Source organism: Cucurbita maxima, unplaced genomic scaffold (assembly GCF_002738345.1).
Source record: "Cucurbita maxima cultivar Rimu unplaced genomic scaffold, Cmax_1.0 Cma_Scf00019, whole genome shotgun sequence".
Lineage (NCBI taxonomy): Eukaryota > Viridiplantae > Streptophyta > Magnoliopsida > Cucurbitales > Cucurbitaceae > Cucurbita > Cucurbita maxima.
The window spans coordinates 372,531-392,340 of NW_019272035.1; the positions used below are offsets into that span (position 1 = coordinate 372,531).

The 19,810-nt window shown below is 34.8% G+C and overlaps 4 protein-coding genes and 1 long non-coding RNA gene across 8 annotated transcripts; 1 reads left to right on the forward strand and 4 right to left on the reverse strand.

Annotated features, from left to right (window-relative positions):
• Positions 1-366: 366 nt before the first annotated feature.
• Positions 367-6,967, forward strand: LOC111493845 (probable lactoylglutathione lyase, chloroplastic). Its single transcript, XM_023143738.1, has 9 exons — positions 367-628; positions 1,706-1,910; positions 2,050-2,174; positions 2,367-2,431; positions 3,014-3,226; positions 3,369-3,416; positions 4,073-4,180; positions 4,859-4,999; positions 6,836-6,967. The coding sequence occupies exons 1-9, from the start codon at positions 487-489 to the stop codon at positions 6,875-6,877; spliced, it is 1,089 nt and encodes a 362-aa protein (XP_022999506.1). The 5' UTR covers positions 367-486; the 3' UTR covers positions 6,878-6,967.
• Positions 5,520-5,892, reverse strand: LOC111493881. Its single transcript, XR_002720076.1, has 2 exons — positions 5,818-5,892; positions 5,520-5,664 (listed from the first exon to the last, which is right to left on the reverse strand). It is a non-coding gene; the product is annotated as an uncharacterized LOC111493881 (long non-coding RNA).
• A 680-nt stretch (positions 6,968-7,647) lies between the features above and the next one.
• On the reverse strand, positions 7,648-12,202 carry LOC111493836 (casein kinase 1-like protein 3). 3 transcript variants are annotated; one of them, XR_002720068.1, is made up of 16 exons: positions 12,022-12,202; positions 11,858-11,898; positions 11,571-11,640; positions 11,299-11,447; positions 11,069-11,164; positions 10,877-10,947; positions 10,706-10,767; positions 10,561-10,624; positions 10,228-10,312; positions 10,017-10,143; positions 9,841-9,923; positions 9,668-9,728; positions 9,446-9,579; positions 9,153-9,340; positions 8,907-9,053; positions 7,648-8,816 (listed from the first exon to the last, which is right to left on the reverse strand). XR_002720068.1 is itself a non-coding variant. In XM_023143723.1 (15 exons), the coding sequence occupies exons 1-14, from the start codon at positions 12,095-12,097 to the stop codon at positions 9,161-9,163; spliced, it is 1,299 nt and encodes a 432-aa protein (XP_022999491.1). In that variant the 5' UTR covers positions 12,098-12,202; the 3' UTR covers positions 7,648-9,053; positions 9,153-9,160. The 3 variants fall into 3 exon arrangements, 2 of the variants coding, with proteins under 2 accessions (XP_022999491.1, XP_022999490.1); XM_023143723.1 differs by having other exon boundaries at positions 7,648-9,053; XM_023143722.1 differs by having other exon boundaries at positions 7,999-9,047.
• Positions 12,203-13,801: 1,599 nt separating this feature from the next.
• LOC111493480 (aldehyde oxidase GLOX1-like) lies at positions 13,802-16,152 on the reverse strand. Its single transcript, XM_023143186.1, has 3 exons — positions 15,619-16,152; positions 14,999-15,523; positions 13,802-14,614 (listed from the first exon to the last, which is right to left on the reverse strand). Exons 1-3 carry the CDS (start codon positions 16,135-16,137, stop codon positions 13,802-13,804), a joined length of 1,857 nt encoding a protein of 618 aa, XP_022998954.1. The 5' UTR covers positions 16,138-16,152.
• A 1,495-nt stretch (positions 16,153-17,647) lies between these two features.
• LOC111493868 (protein SPEAR3-like) lies at positions 17,648-19,301 on the reverse strand. Of its 2 annotated transcripts, none has more exons than XM_023143770.1 (5): positions 18,972-19,301; positions 18,809-18,878; positions 18,426-18,459; positions 18,208-18,292; positions 17,648-18,062 (listed from the first exon to the last, which is right to left on the reverse strand). In XM_023143770.1, exons 1-5 carry the CDS (start codon positions 19,191-19,193, stop codon positions 17,952-17,954), a joined length of 522 nt encoding a protein of 173 aa, XP_022999538.1. In that variant the 5' UTR covers positions 19,194-19,301; the 3' UTR covers positions 17,648-17,951. The 2 variants fall into 2 exon arrangements, with proteins under 2 accessions (XP_022999538.1, XP_022999537.1); XM_023143769.1 differs by having other exon boundaries at positions 18,426-18,490; positions 18,810-18,878; positions 18,972-19,298.
• Positions 19,302-19,810: the final 509 nt, after the last annotated feature.

A 19,810-nucleotide genomic window follows, 5' to 3' on the forward strand; every position in this document is an offset into this window, starting at 1 on the left:
AAAAAAAAAAAAAAAAAAAAAAAAAAAAAAAAAAAGAAAAGAAGAAGAGTTTGTCAGTGCTATATTTTTATAATTATTTTTTGAGTAATCGACACACATTTATGTTTTATTTAAATTACACCCTTACTTCTTTCGTTATAATTTTTGTATCTATTTTGTATCTAAACTTTTATAATTAAAAATTTAATAATAAAAAGTTTAAAATTTGATTTAAAATAAAATTAAAATATTTATTTAATAGATGAAATAGTTTCTTATTATTTTTTTAAAACAAAATTAAAATTTTAGATCTTTTTAAGAATTTTGAGATGAGAATTCATAATTTTTTTTTTTCCTTTAAATAGATTATATAATTTAATTGATTACGATTCTCGTTCACATCGCATGACATCGGTTATTGGCTCGCTGGGTTACAGCCGCGCAGATAGAATAACGCGGGCACAACAACTGAGAGAGAGAGAGAGGGAGAGAGAGCGTGTGTGAAGAATGGTGAGGATAACTCCAATGGCGTCCTTCTCCGTTCGCCCTTCCTTATCGGCGTCTAGGTTCACCGGATTTTCTCGCTCTGGTCTGTCTATAGCCTCATTCAACACTACTCGCAGGATCGCTTTGTTGCACCTTGGCAGTGGTATGAATTTATCTGTTTATCTTTCTCACACTATTTACGATTTTCGTCCGCGTTCGTTTTTTATCCTTAGTTCGTCGATTAGCACAATGTTTTGTCAATTATCCACCTCGATGACGTCTCCGAGATCTTTTTGCTATTTTTTGGTGGATATGCTTGCTTGGAGAGTACTTTTGTTTTGCTCTGGTCGATGCCGTATCAGTTGTAATAGTAGGTTGTTTCTTCTGTACTTTTTCTTGGCTGAGTATGTTTTCTGTAGCTCGCTGGCTTAAGAAGTAATTGATTGTTGTTGTGAATTGAATTTCAATGACGGTTCGTGATTGTGACGATTTTAATTTCATATTTGTGGTTTCATCTGTGGATTTACAGATTTGCTTTGAGAAATCGTGTGTAGAATGTTCAATGTGAACGCACTTATTCTTGAATTTTATTTCTGTTGTTTCAAATGCCTTGAAGTTTTGAGATGGATTTCTCTCCATCAATCTATGTTTATTCGTTCATGAATATTCTTAATCTGTCAAGTAGAGCTCGTCCATAAGAATAATGTTAATGACATGAATTTCCTTGTAATTTTATTTACATTTTCTTTTCATCTGTGGAATTACCGAATCGTGTTGTAAGTGAGCCGGTGTGACGATTAAATTGCCTGTGAAAGTCGAAGGGAATAATCTGTTCCTTGTTATTAATATTTTTCGAGTGGCCTTGATATTTGGATACAATTATCGCTTTACTTATCCGGCATTTATCTGTTTATGGTTGTTATCATCTGTTACAGCCAGTGCTTTGCAATGAGAATAATGATCATGGCTTATTTTAGCAAATTTTCCTCTCCCCTCCCTCCCCAAAGGATCTTGAGAGGGGCTTTGTGTCTGCTCCTTATACTCCAGCAATTGTTCTTCCATTGTTATATTCTTTGTTGATTATTATGCCTTCTTTCTTCATGGTGCTTTTGCCATAAACGTCTGGTGGAAGTTTAGTCCTCAACTCCAACTACAGATTCTACGCATTAGCGAATGAAAAAAATAATTTATTATTGATAACTGATATTAGGCAACTGCATGATCATAAATTATTTTGCAGCTATTCCACAATCGCAATATGTAGGTCTGAAAGCTTCTGAGATGTTAAGGGGAGAAGGCAGCAACGTCGGGATGACTGTAGCTGGAAATGCAGCCCAAGCAAGCACTGGTGATTCCTCCGAAAATCTCCTAGACTGGGTGAAAGAGGACAAGAGAAGATTGCTACATGTTGTATATCGTGTTGGAGATTTAGACAAAACCATAAAGTATGTTTGTTTGGGACATAATAGATATATTTTTTTAAATTTCTTGCGAGACTAAGATAAAATCAGGAATTCCTAATAAATAAGAGGGTTATAATCGAGAAGGTTCAAAGACAGAGAAATTTAATTGTTGGTTCCGCAGATTCTATACAGAGTGCCTTGGAATGAAGCTCCTTCGAAAACGTGACATTCCAGAGGAGAAATACACAAATGCCTTCCTTGGGTTTGGTCCAGAGGATTCCCACTTTGTGATCGAACTCACTTACAGTAAGATATGAGCTATTTGATTCTATTTGGCTACTAATGTCATTGCAGAATTTTTAGATTTCTTCTGGAATTTTCTGAAAATGTATCATTTAATAGGCATTTTCCTTCCAAGATATATGGGATGGTGCCATTTCTGACATAATCATGCTCTCTAAGTATGTCTAATTATTTGTCCTCTGGTTTTTGTTCCAGATTATGGAGTCGACAAATATGATATTGGCAGTGGGTTTGGCCATTTTGGTATTGCGGTTGAAGATGTAAGATCCTCTATTTGGAATCTGCATGTACATAGTTATCCTTAGTTGCAAACCAAAATTTTTGGTATCGCATACGCATGTGCAATCTATTATAATAAGAAGCTTAGTAACAATTTCAATGAACAAGCAAAAACACAAACTTATTGTTATTTAATTGTTGTTTCAAAGTCATTAGCATAAAAGATATTTTCCAGATTTAATGGAAAATGAATTCTCTGATAGTATAATAAGTGTCATACCTATGAATTATTTAACTAATCCGATGTTTAAACTCTTCACTTGCAAATAATAAGCTGTGTTAGTTCGCATGAACCTTATCTTTGATCTTTCACAAGTTTGTATTGAGAAATTAAAACTCTCCACTTTTCGTGTTTTCTCATGTATGTACACTCCGGATGTCCCCTATGGCTTAGTTTTTCCTTTTCTTTTCCTTCACTCCTCTTTTCTCACATGTTACCATCATATCAGTTTTTACTCTTTTGGCCACATATGTGTTTCAACTGCGCCACTATTTAGTCAAAAAGGATATTAAGGTTCCATTGTTTCTTATAAAAAGTCGTTTCCCTTTCTCTTCCTTGATAGGTTTATAAGACCGTAGAACTCATAAAAACTAAGGGTGGCAAAGTGACCCGAGAACCTGGCCCTGTGAAAGGTGGCCGTACCGTTATTGCTTTTGTTGAAGATCCGGATGGTTATAAATTTGAACTTATAGAAAGGGGACCTACTCCTGAACCCTTATGTCAAGTAATGCTTCGTGTGGGCGATCTTGATCGCTCAATAGAGTTCTATAAGAAGGTAAGGCTGTGTAGTTGGGATTCTTTCAGGTGTAGTTGACAGTCTTTGTTGACTTCATTTTTTTATCTCTTCTTTAACTTCTCTGAATATCAATGATGTGAATAATCTGTACTGTTGGGCTTTCTTCGTGTTTTCCATATAGGCTTATGGAATGGAGCTTCTACGTAAACGTGATAATCCCGATTACAAGGTAGAAATCTTATAATCGATACGTAGTTTAGAAGTATACACTTGAAGTTCTCTTCATGCATGATGGTGTCATTATATTTACATTAAGTAATTCCCACTAAGTTGAATATTTTCTTTCTGAAGAAGAATTCAAACTTGCAGACACGGGTGGAGAAGTGTAAATGACGTATTTTAAATGCACATATATATAGAAGGAGTTGAATCTGTGGATGGATCTGTAGAGTTTTCAAGGAGTTTATTGCACAGAATTGGCCATTTTTCTAACACGACTTTAACTTTTCTATAATATTTACCTACATACCTTTGACTATCTCAATATGGTTGGTTTTATCGTGGTTTTCAGAACATACAAATAATATTTGAGAAGTTCTCAGCTGATATGGCTGAGAGCAAGTACGGTTCTGAATTTATTGGACGGAATTTTACTTAATCCTTTTTCTTTCCTTATATATCTGGTAATTTGTCTGGAGAATGACTAGTTATTATTTGTTCTTGTTCATTTTGGTACTTTTATTTTTGTTCATCTTTTCTTATTTTAAGATTGTCTGTTTCTACTACAGCCGTGGACTGATTCACATGTTCCATTCTATGTCATATTTGGTTTGTTTCATGTGCGTCCGTTAACTTAATGGTGTGATGTTATGGCTGGTCTTATAGTACACTATAGCAATGATGGGTTATGGTCCCGAAGATAAAAATGCTGTTCTGGAGTTGACATACAACTATGGTGTCACTGATTATGAAAAAGGAAATGCTTATGCTCAGGTACTATATTTTCAGTTTCCACCAAATCGTTTTTCTTGTTGAATTTACTGGGAAAATTCATTCTGGTTCGGAAACTTGAATAGTAATTATATTTTAAATTTTTTCTTAAATTTTTAATTACTTACTGCCATTGTGATTTCATGAAATCAATAAATGAGATATTTCTGATCTTATAAGCTCCTCCTTGAATAGTAACTAAAATTTTAAAAATGTTCTTAAATTCTTAATTACTCACTATCATTGTGATTTCATGAAATCAATAAATGAGATATTTCTGATCTTATAAGCTCATATTTGAATAGTAATTAAAATTTTAAAATTGTTCTTAAATTCTTAATTACTCACTGTCATTGTGATTTCATGAAATCAATAAATGAGATACTCCTGATCTTTAACTCATACTTGAATAGTAATTAAAATTTTATAGTTTTTCTTAAATTCTTAGTTACTTGCTGACAGTGTGATTTCATGAAATCAATAAACGAGATATCTCTGATCTTATAAGCTACTTGAATAGTAATTATATTCACTGATTTCATGAAATCAATAATGAGATATTTCTGATCTTTAAGCTAGTTGAATAGTAATCATATTTTAAAATTGTTCTTAAATGAGATGTTTATGATCTTATAAGCTTGGAACAAACCAGGACTGATGTCTTTCTTTCTCTGTGAAAAGATTGCTATCGGTACAGATGATGTGTACAAGACTGCAGAAGCAGTGAAACTTAGTGGGGGAAAGGTCACCCGTGAACCTGGACCGTTGCCTGGGATTAACACCAAGATTACCGCTTGCTTGGATCCCGATGGTTGGAAGTCGGTAAGCTTATAGAGATTATTCACATTACATGCTTTGACTGGCTTATCTTTTTCGCAAAGTTTTCCTTTTCTTTTTCATCTGATTTGAGCGAGTAAACCAACTAAGAGTAGAATTAAGAAGAAACAACTAAATTCATTGATAGATGATCAGCTATAAGATAACTCTAACGGTTTAGATATATACCAAATAACAAACGGACCTCCAACCAAAACCGAACTCAAACTGGATTACGAAGTAAAAAACTCTAGCAAACTCATCCAGGAAGAACACACCATGGATTTAAGTAAGAGAAAATAACTTGTCCTCTGCTCCAAGATTAGACGCTCATTGGTAACTAACTTATTCTCTGCTCTAAGATCAGAACTCAATGGTAATCTGAGCAAAACATGACTTAACCGGTTAAAACTTATAGTTTTTAATTAGGAGGTCAAAGGTTCGAATCCTACCATCCCATTTGAGGTTAAACTTTAGAAAAATATACTATACTGGACCATTATAAATCAAAGTCTTGAATCAAAGCTGACCAATAAATGTCTGCTGTAATAACAACGAAAATGAAAATAATTGATATATCCTTCTGCTTTAAACATAAGCTGCACGCACTAGGATTCAAACCTTAGTCTCAATTCTTGCAGTAACTTCATAAGATTACAAATTTCAGCCACCTCTTCCCCCCTTCAAATGACCTCTAAGAATATCTTACACATGACTTAGGAAAAGAATCCTGAGCTCTGATCACGTTCAAATCATTTTTATTAGAAAGGTCGAAGATTCTTGGAGAAGTATTGCATAATATATGGTTGATTATTCTCACCCACTTATCCTTCCAAGTAAAGATAGGAACTGGTTAATCAACACTTGGATACACACCTCTATCCCGACCTACTCCACTTATACCCACTTCCTTTGGACAAACTAGAACTACTCGGTTAATTTTCATGTTTGTTTACTTTTTTTTTAGAAAGTGTTTAAAAATTCTTAACCTGTGACATTTTCCAAAACTTATATATCTATTAGTCTAAAAAAAATTAGTTTGTGTCCTAATAACTGTTAGTTTAAAAAAATTCTAATATTTTAAGATTTGTTGGAATAAAATTAAAAGTTATTTTCAAAAGGGTGAAGATTTTAAGGAGCTGATTCAAGTATTAGGGACAAAAGTTAAAGAGAAAAGGAGTCGAGTAGAAATAGAAATTTAAAAAATAAAAAGAGTAAATGTTAGAAAATATGTAATGGACATGGAAATATATTGATAATATTTGGCAAATTGAAGAAATTATTTAATTTAAAAAAAAATGTCCTGCATGATAAAAATTTTGGAGGTAATTAGAAATTTTATTTCAAATGAAATTTCATAGATTAAATATCTTAAATAGTACCTCGAAGAAATCTTGAAGAAAAACAGGGATAAAATTAGATAGAGAAGCTGTCGGGTGAAAACTTTGGGAATTTTAGTGAAAAAATCTATGAAGGAAATTACAAGTTCAGTATCTCATAACTTTTAACTAGCATCTAAACTATGAAGGAAATTACAATTTTATATTTAATTGATTTTCATATTTTCAATATTTTGTCATAAGGAGTCGGAAATTCTAAAACTTTAAATTAAAAAAATTATAAAGAAAAAAATGGGAAAAAACAAAAGAGGTTGAAAAATGTTAAGAGGGGGTCAATAGAGGTTTTATTATTAAATTATTTGTTTGTTTTTCCTTATTTTAATTTCTTGAATTTTATTTTATTTAATTTTTTGAAAAAAAAATACGCTTATCAAAAATAAAATATTGATAGCTGCTATTAATTGAAATCAACTGAAATTTACCTCCTTCCTTTGTTCGGCAGGTTTTTGTAGACAACGTTGATTTCCTGAAGGAGTTGGAATGAGTCTTCGTCTTGGTGGATTTCCATATTTTACCATTTTCCACGAAACCATTTGTACATCACATTTGGCACCAACAAATACAATGTTCAATTCCATTGCTGCTTTTCTGTCTTCTTTATCCCTTTCTTTCTATAATATTTCCATATTTTGAGGATTATATTTTCCCAACTTCCGCATCCCCCATCATGTAAAAAGACCATTTTGCCCCTTGAGCAAATATATATATCCAATCTCCTTCAGGGCAGTATAGGAAAAGACCATTGAATAACCTTCATTCCCAAACAATAGAAGAATCTCATAAGAGCGGCCTTCGAATTTGGCCTAATATCAAAATTCTCCAATTCATAAGAAATTTTACCTGAACCAAGAAACATGATAGATAGTACTAATGGAACTGTATTTGCAGTTCTTGATGGAAGCATAGTTACAGCAATAGCTGACCTATTCACTTATAGCCCTCACTTCTGGAGGGCGGAGGTAAGATGGTCCAGAAAATCTTCATAGCACTCAAAATATCCGAAAATCTAACTAATAACTCTCCAAGTAATTATAGGATTTAATAACCCAACACCCTCAACTATGAACAATAATATAATTAAATAAAACAGACAGCACAGTTGGATTCTAACCTCATTATCAGATGCTAGCAACGTCCGAGAGATTCTTTTATCTTTATAATGCCTAAAAAGGACGAGTCCTAAGTAGTAACTTTTAGATTGGAGAGCCACAAGCCAAATCCATGAGATAATAATAATAAAAAAAAACTACGCAAACATGTAAATTTCGATAGCATAGATGATCACTTTCTCATCAGTCATAGAGATGCCGAAATAGACGGTTCAGATAATTACCGCGCAGCAGATCTCCAGGGCTGTTAAGCTAATATTTCACGAACAATTTGTCCAAACCTGTTATTCAATAGCTCTCCCTTAATCTTCATATTGCAAATCTGAAGGGAAAATTTCCTCCAAATCATACCTATAAACTGATAATAGAGGAAGTTATTCAAAATATTTCTAAATATTATCAAACATCTATTCAAATCAAGCACAAGTGCATGTTAAGAAGCCTCTGTGGGACATAATTCAGATGTAATTCTTGGAAGATGAAAATAGATTTAGCAACAGGAAGAGTGTACTCAGTGAAATACCAGCTCCAGAGAATGTGCTAAATGTATGCATGTTAGACCTTTTATAAAATGGTTAAAGCAAACAAAAATTAGTCATAACCCTAAGAATAGTGAAATGGACAAAGCATTGAGTTTATCTTAGCATCAAAAGTTAAATATAGATGAAAAACTATGACCCAAAAAAGTGGGGGGCAAATTAAGCAAAAGGTTTAGGTCTTTAATGCAAATAAAAGACATGAAAAATAGAGTTCGAAAATGGAAAACAAACAGGGAAGGAACGTAAATAAACCAAGGCAAAAGTCCATTTTAGCATCTGTTCAGATAACTCCTTCAAACGTCCAACTAACATCTTCAACCCTGCAAAGAAGCAGAAGCCCTGAAATACTCTGTACATGTCAGTTCAGTAAATTTTTATTTTGGCAGAAAATATCTGTGCATGTCCAGAACCTAGTAACTAATTGTAAGAACTAATACTTAGATCCTAATCAGCAGTACTCAATTAAGTTCCATCACAAAAGCCATAGTATCATGCATCATGGATAAGATCAATTTAGTTTCATGCTCTAGTTTGAAGTATGCGAAAGCGTTTAACATTGCACTCACAATAATAAGAGAGGTATTATTGGGCAATATGAACAAGTACTATCATCCATATTGCCTTACAAAAGGAATCTTAAAAGTGTAGTAACAAAAATGGTTAAGAGCACGAAATTCTTTCACACCAGTAATGTTACATAGAACCATAGGTACAAGATTTGCTGTGATTCACTTCTATTTACACAGCAGAAGGCATGCTTCCGAAAGTTGGTATTCTGTAACCACCAAAGCATTTTAGCCACCTTTCCAGGAAAAAAAAAAAGAAAAAAAAGAATAACATGAGCTGCAATAGTTGAGGGACTAACACAGTCATTAAACGAGCAAGCATGTTGCAGCTTCTGCCAATAAATCACCAGAATCTCTTCAATTACATTGCAAAAGAGATAACATCAAATCATCACAATTTTCAGCTTCATAGATGCAGTTTAGAATAGTCCTGGCCACATCTGTTACTAAATCATGATGTGTAAATGGTTAGAGAAAATTCAAACAAGTTCAAGCAACAGAAGGTATAATCCAGACAGCACCAAGAAAATGTACTGAGGGCTTACCGTTTTGATTACTTCGCAGATGAAATTCTCTGTAATGATGAAATCCAGCTACTTGAGGGGCCAATCCTGTGACCATTTCCATGTACATGGTTTGGAGATTCAGTCGACTGCAAAGGTTTAGCAGAATTTCCTCTTGAGCTACCAGCAGGTGTAAATGATGAAGTGGCCATGTGAGAATCATTTAGAACCTACATTATTAATATAGACAACCAGTAAGACATTATAACACTAAATAACAAACAAGGGAAAATGCAAAATATATAGTAAGGTATGCCATAAAGAAGACCATTTACATTCATGTCAAGAGCATTATCCGAACTCAAATTCTTTGGAGTTGGTTGTTTAAAATGCAGTCGCACTGCAGGGCTTGAAACATTGTCAGGTCTAACACGATCTGTAACCTCTGCTGAATGAGTATTAAACCCACCTGAATAATAAAATATTAAGGAAGTCACTTACTTTAAACAATGCAATGGTAAATTTAACACTGAATACACATCAAACAGAAACCTAACCTTGACGATTTTCCCCTTCCATAGGGGTTGCATGATGATTATGTGTACCAGCAAGAACTGGCTGAAGTAAGAGGCAATATACCATACTTAGAATCACAAGTCCGTTCACTCCAATTTCTGCCGATAAAATCATTACATAAAGACACAAATGCTAACCAGGGAAAGATACTTACAGAGACTCGTGGCTGAGTTCTGTTCTTCTGTGACTGCTGGTACTTTATGATTGTCCAGTTAAAAACATAATCAAATTCGTATTCTGCACAAAAACAAATACTTAGGCATCCTGAAAGTACATAGGTCTCATTCAAATAGGAATGCTGTAGAACAAGTTTTATACAAACATCACTACCTTCACGAGCAAATAAGTCACGGAACAATCGCTTTAAGAACCCATAATCAGGTCGCTGATCAAATGTCAGAGAGTGGCAGTAATGGAAGTATGAAGCAAACTCCACTGGATGAGACTTGCATAGGACCTTTGAGAATGATAATAAAAATAGATACATAAGCTCACGAATGTATACACATAGCCATGAACCTAGAGATCTGGTTAAACATACCTCAATAGGAGTAGATAACTTCTTCTCACATATTTTATCATATTTTTGCTTCTTCGTGGCAGCTTTCAATCCTTGCCATGGAAGGCTATAATGAAAATTTTAGTTATTAATAGAAAATTAAAAAATAATAATAATAACAATAAACTGACAGGAATACCATCCCTATCCCTATCAATGCATGAATTATGATATACTAATAAAGCATGCTTGAATTGGGATGAACGGAGTTAAACTAATATCCCTTACGAACACCACAACTTTCTTCAGAATGAAGGAGACTCTATTGTGCATAACTAATTAATAGTAATAAAAACAGTGAGGACAATGGTTTACCTTCCTCTCAAAAAGTAGAGAAGCACATATCCAAGAGACTCCAAATCATCCCGCCGACTTTGCTCTAGAAGAAGACAGCAGTGAAGGTAGATGAGATGAGAGTCACAATTCAATGCCAAGTAGTAAACTCATGTGTCTGACTTACCGATACCAAGATGAGTATTGCAACTAGCATAACGAGCTGTCCCTGTTAAGTTTTTATTTTCCCTATTTTTATAAACAAAGGAAGGTTATATACCAATTTGTATATCAGAAATGACTATTTGAGCATGAGTAAGAAACTTAAAAGAAGTTTCAAAAGTAATTGAAGGGATACCTGTAGGGGATATGCCGGTTGGTAGTTGCATCTCGATATCTTTTTGCTAATCCAAAATCTATTATGTAAACCTAATAACAGAATCAAGGAAAGATAAGAATCCATACACAACCAAGAAAGAGAAGTTAGCAAGAACAACTTGAAGTGATTTATCAATAATAAGAACAGTCAACTTAGAAACAGAACTATCACCTGATTTGCTTTGCGTCCAAGGCCCATAAGGAAGTTATCCGGCTTAATGTCTCTATGCAGAAATCCTTTGGAATGTACGTACTCTATTCTTGTGATCTTTGACAGAAAAAAGAAAATGAATGAAACAAGAAGCTACTAGTCATGGAAGAGAAGAGACCTCATAGCATTTAACACTTGCATATAAACACGAACATCCAAGATGAGAAACAGCAGGAGGAAGTGATGCATACCATTTGATCAGCCAACATCAAGACTGTCTTCAGCGAGAACTTCCTCCCACAATATACAAAGAGATCTTCGAGACTTGGTCCCAACAAATCAAGGACAAGCGCATTCTCCTCCCCGTCTATACCAGACCATTTAGTAGCAGGAATACCACCTGAGTTAAGACGAAAACAACAATCAGCTAACAGCAACTTCAACCAATGATAATCATCCACCGCTTCAACACAAGCATTGAACTACACACAACATGAAAATTATATCAAAATAGCCTACGTACTTCCTCCTTGAAGAATATTATACAATTTAGCCTCATAAAGCAGTTGCGGATGCTTCGTTTTATTGTTTTCCTGACAAAAAAAACCAAACACATCAGTAAACACCGCGAAAAAAGCCGAAGCTCTCGTCTCCATTTCCCCGACCAAATTTCCACGCACGGAAACATCAACTAAGATGCATCCGAGAAAGTATCCACAAAATTCAGAAACAATCGAACAAAAGAACGAGGCGAACTTCGGCAACCACAACACAAACCACAGAGAAACTAATCAATCGTTCAGAACTTACTATTTTCACAGCGACGATTTCGAACGTCTCAATATGAGTAGCTGAATCAACACAACAAACAAAAACACAGAGAAGAAATCACAATAAATCTCAGTAGTAAACAAAAAACTTCATACAAAAACACTAAGCTAAAAATTCGAACAAATCGGCTCCATACAACTCACCGAGATAGATTTCCCCGAACGATCCGCTACCGATCTTGCGGCCAAGCTTGTACTTGCCGCCGATTACACGCTCCATAACGAAGATCAAGTGGATCGGATTTCCAGAGATCGGTCAGAGCATGAACACAACGAGGGTTTCGAAGGTTTAGAATCAAATCCGCAAACAAAATTCAAAAAATAGAGATATATATATATATATATATATATATATGATAAATTAATAAATATATATTTATAGATATATAAAAATACGAATAAATAATTGTGTATAGAGAGAGAGAGAGAAAGATGAAGAAACGAAAGCCACAAAAACGAAGACGAGGACCAGCAGCCAAAGGCCAGGGGTAGTCTTCTTCCAATTCTACCTTGGACTCCATTGGATAAACTTGAAAAGGTCTAGGGGTACTTTCGGAATTTCATCCTACGTGGATTTATTGACCTGTCCACTATTTGATTCTGTATTCAATATTATATTTAATATTTTTATCGTGTTGGCTTTTTTAATATATTATATTTTGTTTTTTTTTTAATATATTCTATTTTGGCTGCTCTGTGTTTTGGCGCTATTATAACTATGCAATTCCCGGCTTCTTCGCATGTCTCAGTCTCTTTACATTAAAGTAAATTTTTATTCGTTAAATAAATAAAATATTTGTTTTAATATATATATAATATTGGCTTTGAAATAATTCGATTTTTCTTATTTTATGATTTTAACTCATTTTTCTATAAATAATATACTAAGATTTTAAAACAAAAAGATAATAATATATCCAAAAAATTTTAGAACGAATTTTTCTAGAAATTGATTGGGTATAGCTAAGATTCATGGGCCCAATCGGATGGCCCAATCAAATTGGCCCATCACGTGGCACTCTAACCTAATAAAATGGATCTGTGTGGACCTTTAGATCTTAATCAGATATATAGTATGGATCGTACATGGACGGTAGTTGGAGTCGGTGGCTCTCTTAGGGTTCCCTCATCTGGGATCTTTGAGGAAGAGGATCAAGTTGGCCCTTGCGAACAACTTGATGCACTATCTCCCTTCAACCCTTTGAGCGAAATGCAGCAAAAGGAAGGAAAATCCATAGATCGACCCCATCGTCTCCCCCCGTAGGAACTACAAGATCATCCCAATGAAGCCTTCAGTATCCAGGGGTCGCAGACCGACCATAAAACCCTGTTCAATAAGTGAAACGCATTAGCTGTCCGCTATCCGGTTGGGCAGTAAGGATCGGAGAAGGGCAATCACTCATTTTTAAAACTAGCATTTTTAAGACCAAAGAGGCGGGTGCTATCCAGTTGGACAGTAAGGGGCAGAGAAGGGCAATCACTCTAAAACCAGCGTTCTTGAGACCAAAGAGCGTTCTTAAGACCAAAGAGACGGGCGCTGTCCGATTGGGCAGTAAAGGTCAAAGAATGGTAATCACTCATTTTTAAAAACCAGCACAACCAAAGAGGCGGGCCCTATCCGGTTGGTTCTAAAATCAGCATTCTTACTATCAAAGAGGGCTTTACTTTATTGTGAAAAATATTATTATTAAAATAACTGAGGAAGGCATTAATGTATTTTTTGCTAAAATTAAATTATAACTAATTGGAGGACCAAAGTGCAATTAAAATTCCTTACAAGGATTACATATATATTTTGGAAAAAAATTGCAACCTCCCACTCGAGAAATAGTATAAAAACAGCCATAGTAAAATAATTTAAATTATTTAAAATAAAATCGGTGGGAAAAAATAGACACAGAAGGAATTTAATTTAGCTCCTAAATCACTTAATCTGAATCCAAGTTCCCACACTCGGAATTCCACGATAAACCACAAACAGCATATAAAATCCAGGCGGCGCAATGATTCCAGATGGCGGCGCCACCACAGTCGCGCTATAAGTTCCGGCGCCGGTCTCCGCCACTTGCTTATTCGCCAACACAACAAGCCTCTGACCCATGGAATATCCGTGCGTCGTGAACGGCGGCGGATACATCGTGACTCTAATGTCATTTTTCTGATCAAATTGGCCCTCAACTAACAAATTGAATTTCACAACGTAATCTTTTCCATATTCCCAGGGGAGCACCAATTCCTCCTCCAGGATGGCCGGGCGGTATGCGACGTACATCGGATCAAGGTACGGCGGAGCGAATTTCTCGACCCTCAATTCCGTCGGGTACTTGACAGCTTGGAATAGGTAACCGGCGTTGGTGTTGCTGCCGGCGACGAGGATTTGGCCGTCGGGGAGAACGGCTGAGGAGGAGTGGTACATTCTGGGGATTCTGGTGGGGACTAGTTGTTTGAATCGTTGACCTTGTGGTTTGTCTGGGGAATAGAGAATGGGCGAGTAATTAGGGCTTTCGGCGAAATTCCACGCCGCTGTACCAGTGGTAGCGCCGTTGAGAAGCAAAAGATCGCCGGTTGGGAGAATTAATAAGTCGCCCATTACTCTAGGAGATGGCATTTGTTCCTTCCTCCAAACGTCTTTGGGATTTGTGATCTCTAGACGAGCGCAATCTAGCAATGCTGGCATGAAGTTCCCCTTCTCCGCCAACCGGTATGATTCCGGTTTAGCTCCGCCGCATATAATCACCTAAGCAAAACCATCCAAGTTTGTAATTTTAGTGGCGTGAAATAGAGATCTCCATGAAGCGGGGTGGGAACCGGAACATTCACCGTCCCCAAAAATTGTTCAATTAGGGCAATTCCCATGCCAGAGGACGGGTGGGATCTCTAGCCCCATTTAAAAAATGGTTCGATTAGGGCAATTCCCATACTAGAAGATGGGTGGGATCGTGGACGAGTGGGATCTCCAACCCCATTTAGCTCAATATTTAGCTCAATAGGACGAAGATTCCCAAAAATTGTTCGATTAGGGCAATTCCCATTTAGTTCAATAGGATGAAAATTCTCCGACAATTCTCACCGCTAACTCTATCTGTTTTAACTTTTTGAGTTTAGTAATAGTTTAACATACCTCGGCCGGAATTGACCCTGGATTCACGAGTGGAAGCTTGAGAGGGAGGAGCGCCGACATTCCCGATGCGGGGTAGTTTCGGGAACCGCCTTCCAAAACCGGATACTCATGAAGGACGGTATGAGTCTTAGGATCAAACAAGATTGAACGGCTATTGGCGAAGATGAAGACATTGCCATCAGTTGAAAGATAAACAAACGGGTAAAGATTATTTTCATCCAAATCAGTTGTTTCATCAAGGAAGGGTAATTTGATAGCTCTTGGATTGGATTTTCCTTCCGCCGGAACAAATTCAACGCTGTAAGATCTCCGGCCACCGACCAAGAAAAAACCACCGTCCGACATGGTGATCTGAGTCGAATACCACCGGGGACGAGCCAATGCCATCGGATAATCCTTAAAATCACAAGTGTTGCATGGAGTAATGTATCGGACGGTTTTGGTTCCATCCCTCCAGCCGCCCGTGTTCACCAATCTTCCTTCGACGTCGAGCCCTCCCGACGAGCACCATGGATCCGTAGCCATCTATCATTATTCATCAACAGTTAACACATAGAAGTAATTAAATTTATCTTAACCTATTAGCTTAAGTTTTATGGATCGAGTACGATGCTACTAACCGTGAGTGGTCTAACATTGCCCGTTTCGATATCGTACTCGACCCCATGAGCCCAACAATCTTGCATCGCGGCGCCTTGATCGGTCGTGTACGGAAAACATTTGCCACCGGGCAACTTGATTTGTGAAATGTGAAATGCAGCTGCATCAAACATGATCATCTTATTATTTGGCAACAAATTCATGTGCATAGCCGAGACCGTGGAGTTTCTAGAGACCAACTTCCACATCCCTATATTACTCGTCTCGAAAACGCGCGCTCCCGACCCATCCACTGGTCGAGGACCGGCTTTAAATGTAATGCCCGGTAGGTTCTTTGTCGGAGTGGCCGCATCTTTCTTACCGGCGTCATTGGTTCCGGTGGAAGAGTTAGCCAATATCTCTTTCAGGCCCGGGGAGAGGGAGCTAGGGCTGGAGCCATAGGCCCCGCCAACGGTGTTGAAATCGGCGGGGACAGAGTCGAAGAAGAGGACGAGGAGGAGAAGGAGGAGAAGAGAAGCTGCCTTGAGAAAGGCCGCCATTGAAGTTATGAGTGACCTTGTTCTTCAATGGCAGCGTTGTGTTTATAATAACACAATGCCTTCTTTATTCGTGTGTTTCTCAGCTATTGTCTCCCTCTCTAATGCATTTTATGGCTCAAAGAAATCAGTTAAGAGATCATTAAAATAGCTTCTATGGTTCCTCGTTTAAAGGCAAAACTCAACTTAAAATTTACTAATTCTAGGTAATTAATTAAAGGGAAATTAAATATTATAATTATTTTTGGGTTAATACAAACGTTTTTAAAAAGTTAAATTACAAATTTACCCCTACTACTCTTACAAGTCCCCATCAAATTTGTTTAAAAATGATAGAGCCTAGATTATTACGTCATAAAAATTTATTAATTTTTTCAAACTTTTAAAAAATATATAACATTTTAATAAATTCAGTAAGATTTTATAAGCAAAAATATAATATAAATTATACCCACACACACATATATATATTAACATATTTTGCTCAACTTTCTTCCTTATACAAACATCTCTAAAATAAGCTAATTTTCTCAATTATTTATATATTTTAAATAAGTAATTTCCACTTTTCAATATAATTTCAATAAAATAATATAAAATATAGTATATAATATAATGTTCGATATTATAACATAGTCTCCCCTATTCTTAATTTAAATGGTTAAATGAATATCTCTAAGATATTATGATAGTCGATATATATATATATATATATATATATATATATATATATATATATATATATATTAGATTTAAGCTTGAAATAAAGCTTTAATGTCAAATCAGTTTCCCACTAATACAAAAATAGTGGCATTGGTTTTTCAATCACTTTCACATGAATGTTTCAATTTCCATTCAAAGCACCTTCTTCATTTCTTTTCACTCTTATTCCAATCACTAAGCGCTTTTTGGACATATAAAACTTGGATAAGGTCATATAAATAAAACAACAATATTTATAGGGTGTATACCGAAAACGGACATTTTCCTTTTAATCGAGGAATATACGTGGTTTATAATATTTTCATGAACGTTTAAAAAAACGTTCTATGAGTAATAATCTGTGATATACGTGGTTTTTAGATCCGTATTTCCTTGGTTCATTACATAGCTGTGATATTCGAGAATTTCTCTCTATATCATCGGTGAAAAGCGTTTTTATAAAATAAAAATATTAGGAGTCTGTAGAGACTGAGTCTCATGGAGATCTGCTCCGAACAAAACGAAGAACAAGGGAGGAGACGAGGCGAAAAATAAAAAATTTAAATTATTTTTCTTATTTTTTTTAATAAAGTTTCAACTGTTGATCAACAGAGTATGTAAACAAAAAATGCTCAAAACCAATGAATCAGATAAAGTTTATGTATTTTTTATTAATTAAGAGAATAAAAAATAAATAAATCAATCAAAATAGTGTAACTGTTTGATTGCTATATGTGTAGACCTGAAAGGAAGCAATAAAGTCTTTGTCTTCACTTTCACAATTTATAAAGAAATATATTGGACTTGTGCATGCATGCAATATTTATATATATTTATATATATAAAAATCATAATTACAAATAACACCCTGTGATTTTCCCATTTTACAAACCACACCCTTGTATTTCTTTTTTTTCCCAATAGTTTCAAACTTCTCAAAAACCCTACACTTTTATCAAAATTTACCTTTTTTAAGTGCAGTATCGAACTAAAGACCTGTTTGAATCCATTACGGTTTAATTATACGACGATTTAATTATCCATTACGGCTCATACTCCCAGTAAGTTGTTGGTCGGGATCGTGGAACTGTTGCTCGAGAATTCAACCGATTCTATTAAATTGACAATCTCAGCTCCAAATCTAGTTCACTCGATTCAGAATTCTGGCGGCTTAATCGCATTGAATCACTCCCGTATTTTACATTTATGTTCCCTTGAATTGAATCCTGCATTTTTTTCGAATGGTCACATTTTCATGTTATTTATTCATCTATTAACATAATTATGAAAATTAGATTTTTTTTCATATAAATTTGTGGGAAATTACATTAAAATTAAAGTTAATTTAAAGAGAAAAATATATTAACTGACCTGTACATGAGTATTGAAAAGGTGTCCGGTCATGTTTGGTTGCCCGAAATGGTGGGTCTCCAAGAATGTATGACTTGGGTCCCATCTAATTTATCACAAATTAATAAATAATTACAAAAATTAGCAATTAATAGTAAATTAAATATCTAAATTTTACAAATAATAATAATAAAAATAAGAATAATGTAATTATGATGGATAAATAAATCTTACGTTACCTTAGAGAAGTTGTTGGCTGAGAATCACCACATCTTAAGCTTCCTCTTTCATGTTCTCCCATTCCCTGGGAATCCATTTAAAGTAAAAATAAACAAATAAAATTATAATTAAAAATAAATAAATAAATTTATTAAATAATTATCAAATTATTTATTTTTTAGGATTAATGTGATTTATTTAAAGGAAATCTTTTATTTTTTTTTTAATCTTTGAGATCATAAATTAAATATTTTCTCGAGATTTATTAATACGAGTATAACTTAGTATTAAAACGTTTCATTTGAATTCATACAGAGATTTGTCAATATATTCATCCATAATAAAATATTTTTATTTCTATTAAATTCTAGAGAGAGAAGGAGTTTAGAGAGAGAGAGAGATACCATAAAGTTTTGGTGGAAGCCATAGGAAGGAGATGAAGACGACGCCGTTTCAATTCTCATGTCATCACTCTACATGAACGCAAAAGAAACCCTAAATCATAAGACTAAATATTATTTTTAATTTCTCTTCTTAGAGAGAGAGAGAGAGAGGGAGATATTTACGGCGGAGAGATATGGATACGGGTGGCCGTAAGCTGCACAACCCATTTCGCCATGCAATCTGATCTTCTCCAACTGAGCAACTCCCAACCCTCTCTGCGGCTGCTTCGGCTTCTCTCCGCCGCCTCCCTTCCTCCCTCTCCTCACCACCGCCGCCGACCCACTTCTCCTCTTATCAATATTATTATTCCCCATATTCATCTCCCCAAAATAGCCACTCCCCATTAGAGAGAGAAACAAGAAGGTAGAGAGAGAAAATGGAAGAGTTGTTCGCCGGGCGGCAATCTGAGAAACCAGAGATCTCCAAAGCCCTCTTTTTAAGCCCTTTTTCACAGTCCCAACAATTATTGCATCGCTGGATCAGATTGTCTCTACGATTTCTATGTTATTTATACTTAGATTTTATGCTCTTTTTTATTTATTATATAATATTACCAATCATAAATGTTTTTCTTTATTTTTCATTTGTATAATTCCAATATATATATTTTTTAATTTTATTTTAGAGGTTAAAAATTTTAATATTTAATCTACCATAATATAATTATCCATTTTTCATCATTATAATATCAAATAAAATTATTTTAAATTTATATATATTTACCGTGAATTATACAATGACAACTTTCAGACACTTATGTCCAATAATGAAATTGTCTACATGTCGTGTGAGATATAATCATATACATTATTAATTGGCTAATATATTATTATTTGAAAATAGAATAATTGTAAATTATAAAACTTCAATTAAAAAAATCTCTTTTCACACCTTTTTTTAAATATATATATATATATATAATATTTGAGATGTAAAAAAGGAATTATAAAATAAATATTAT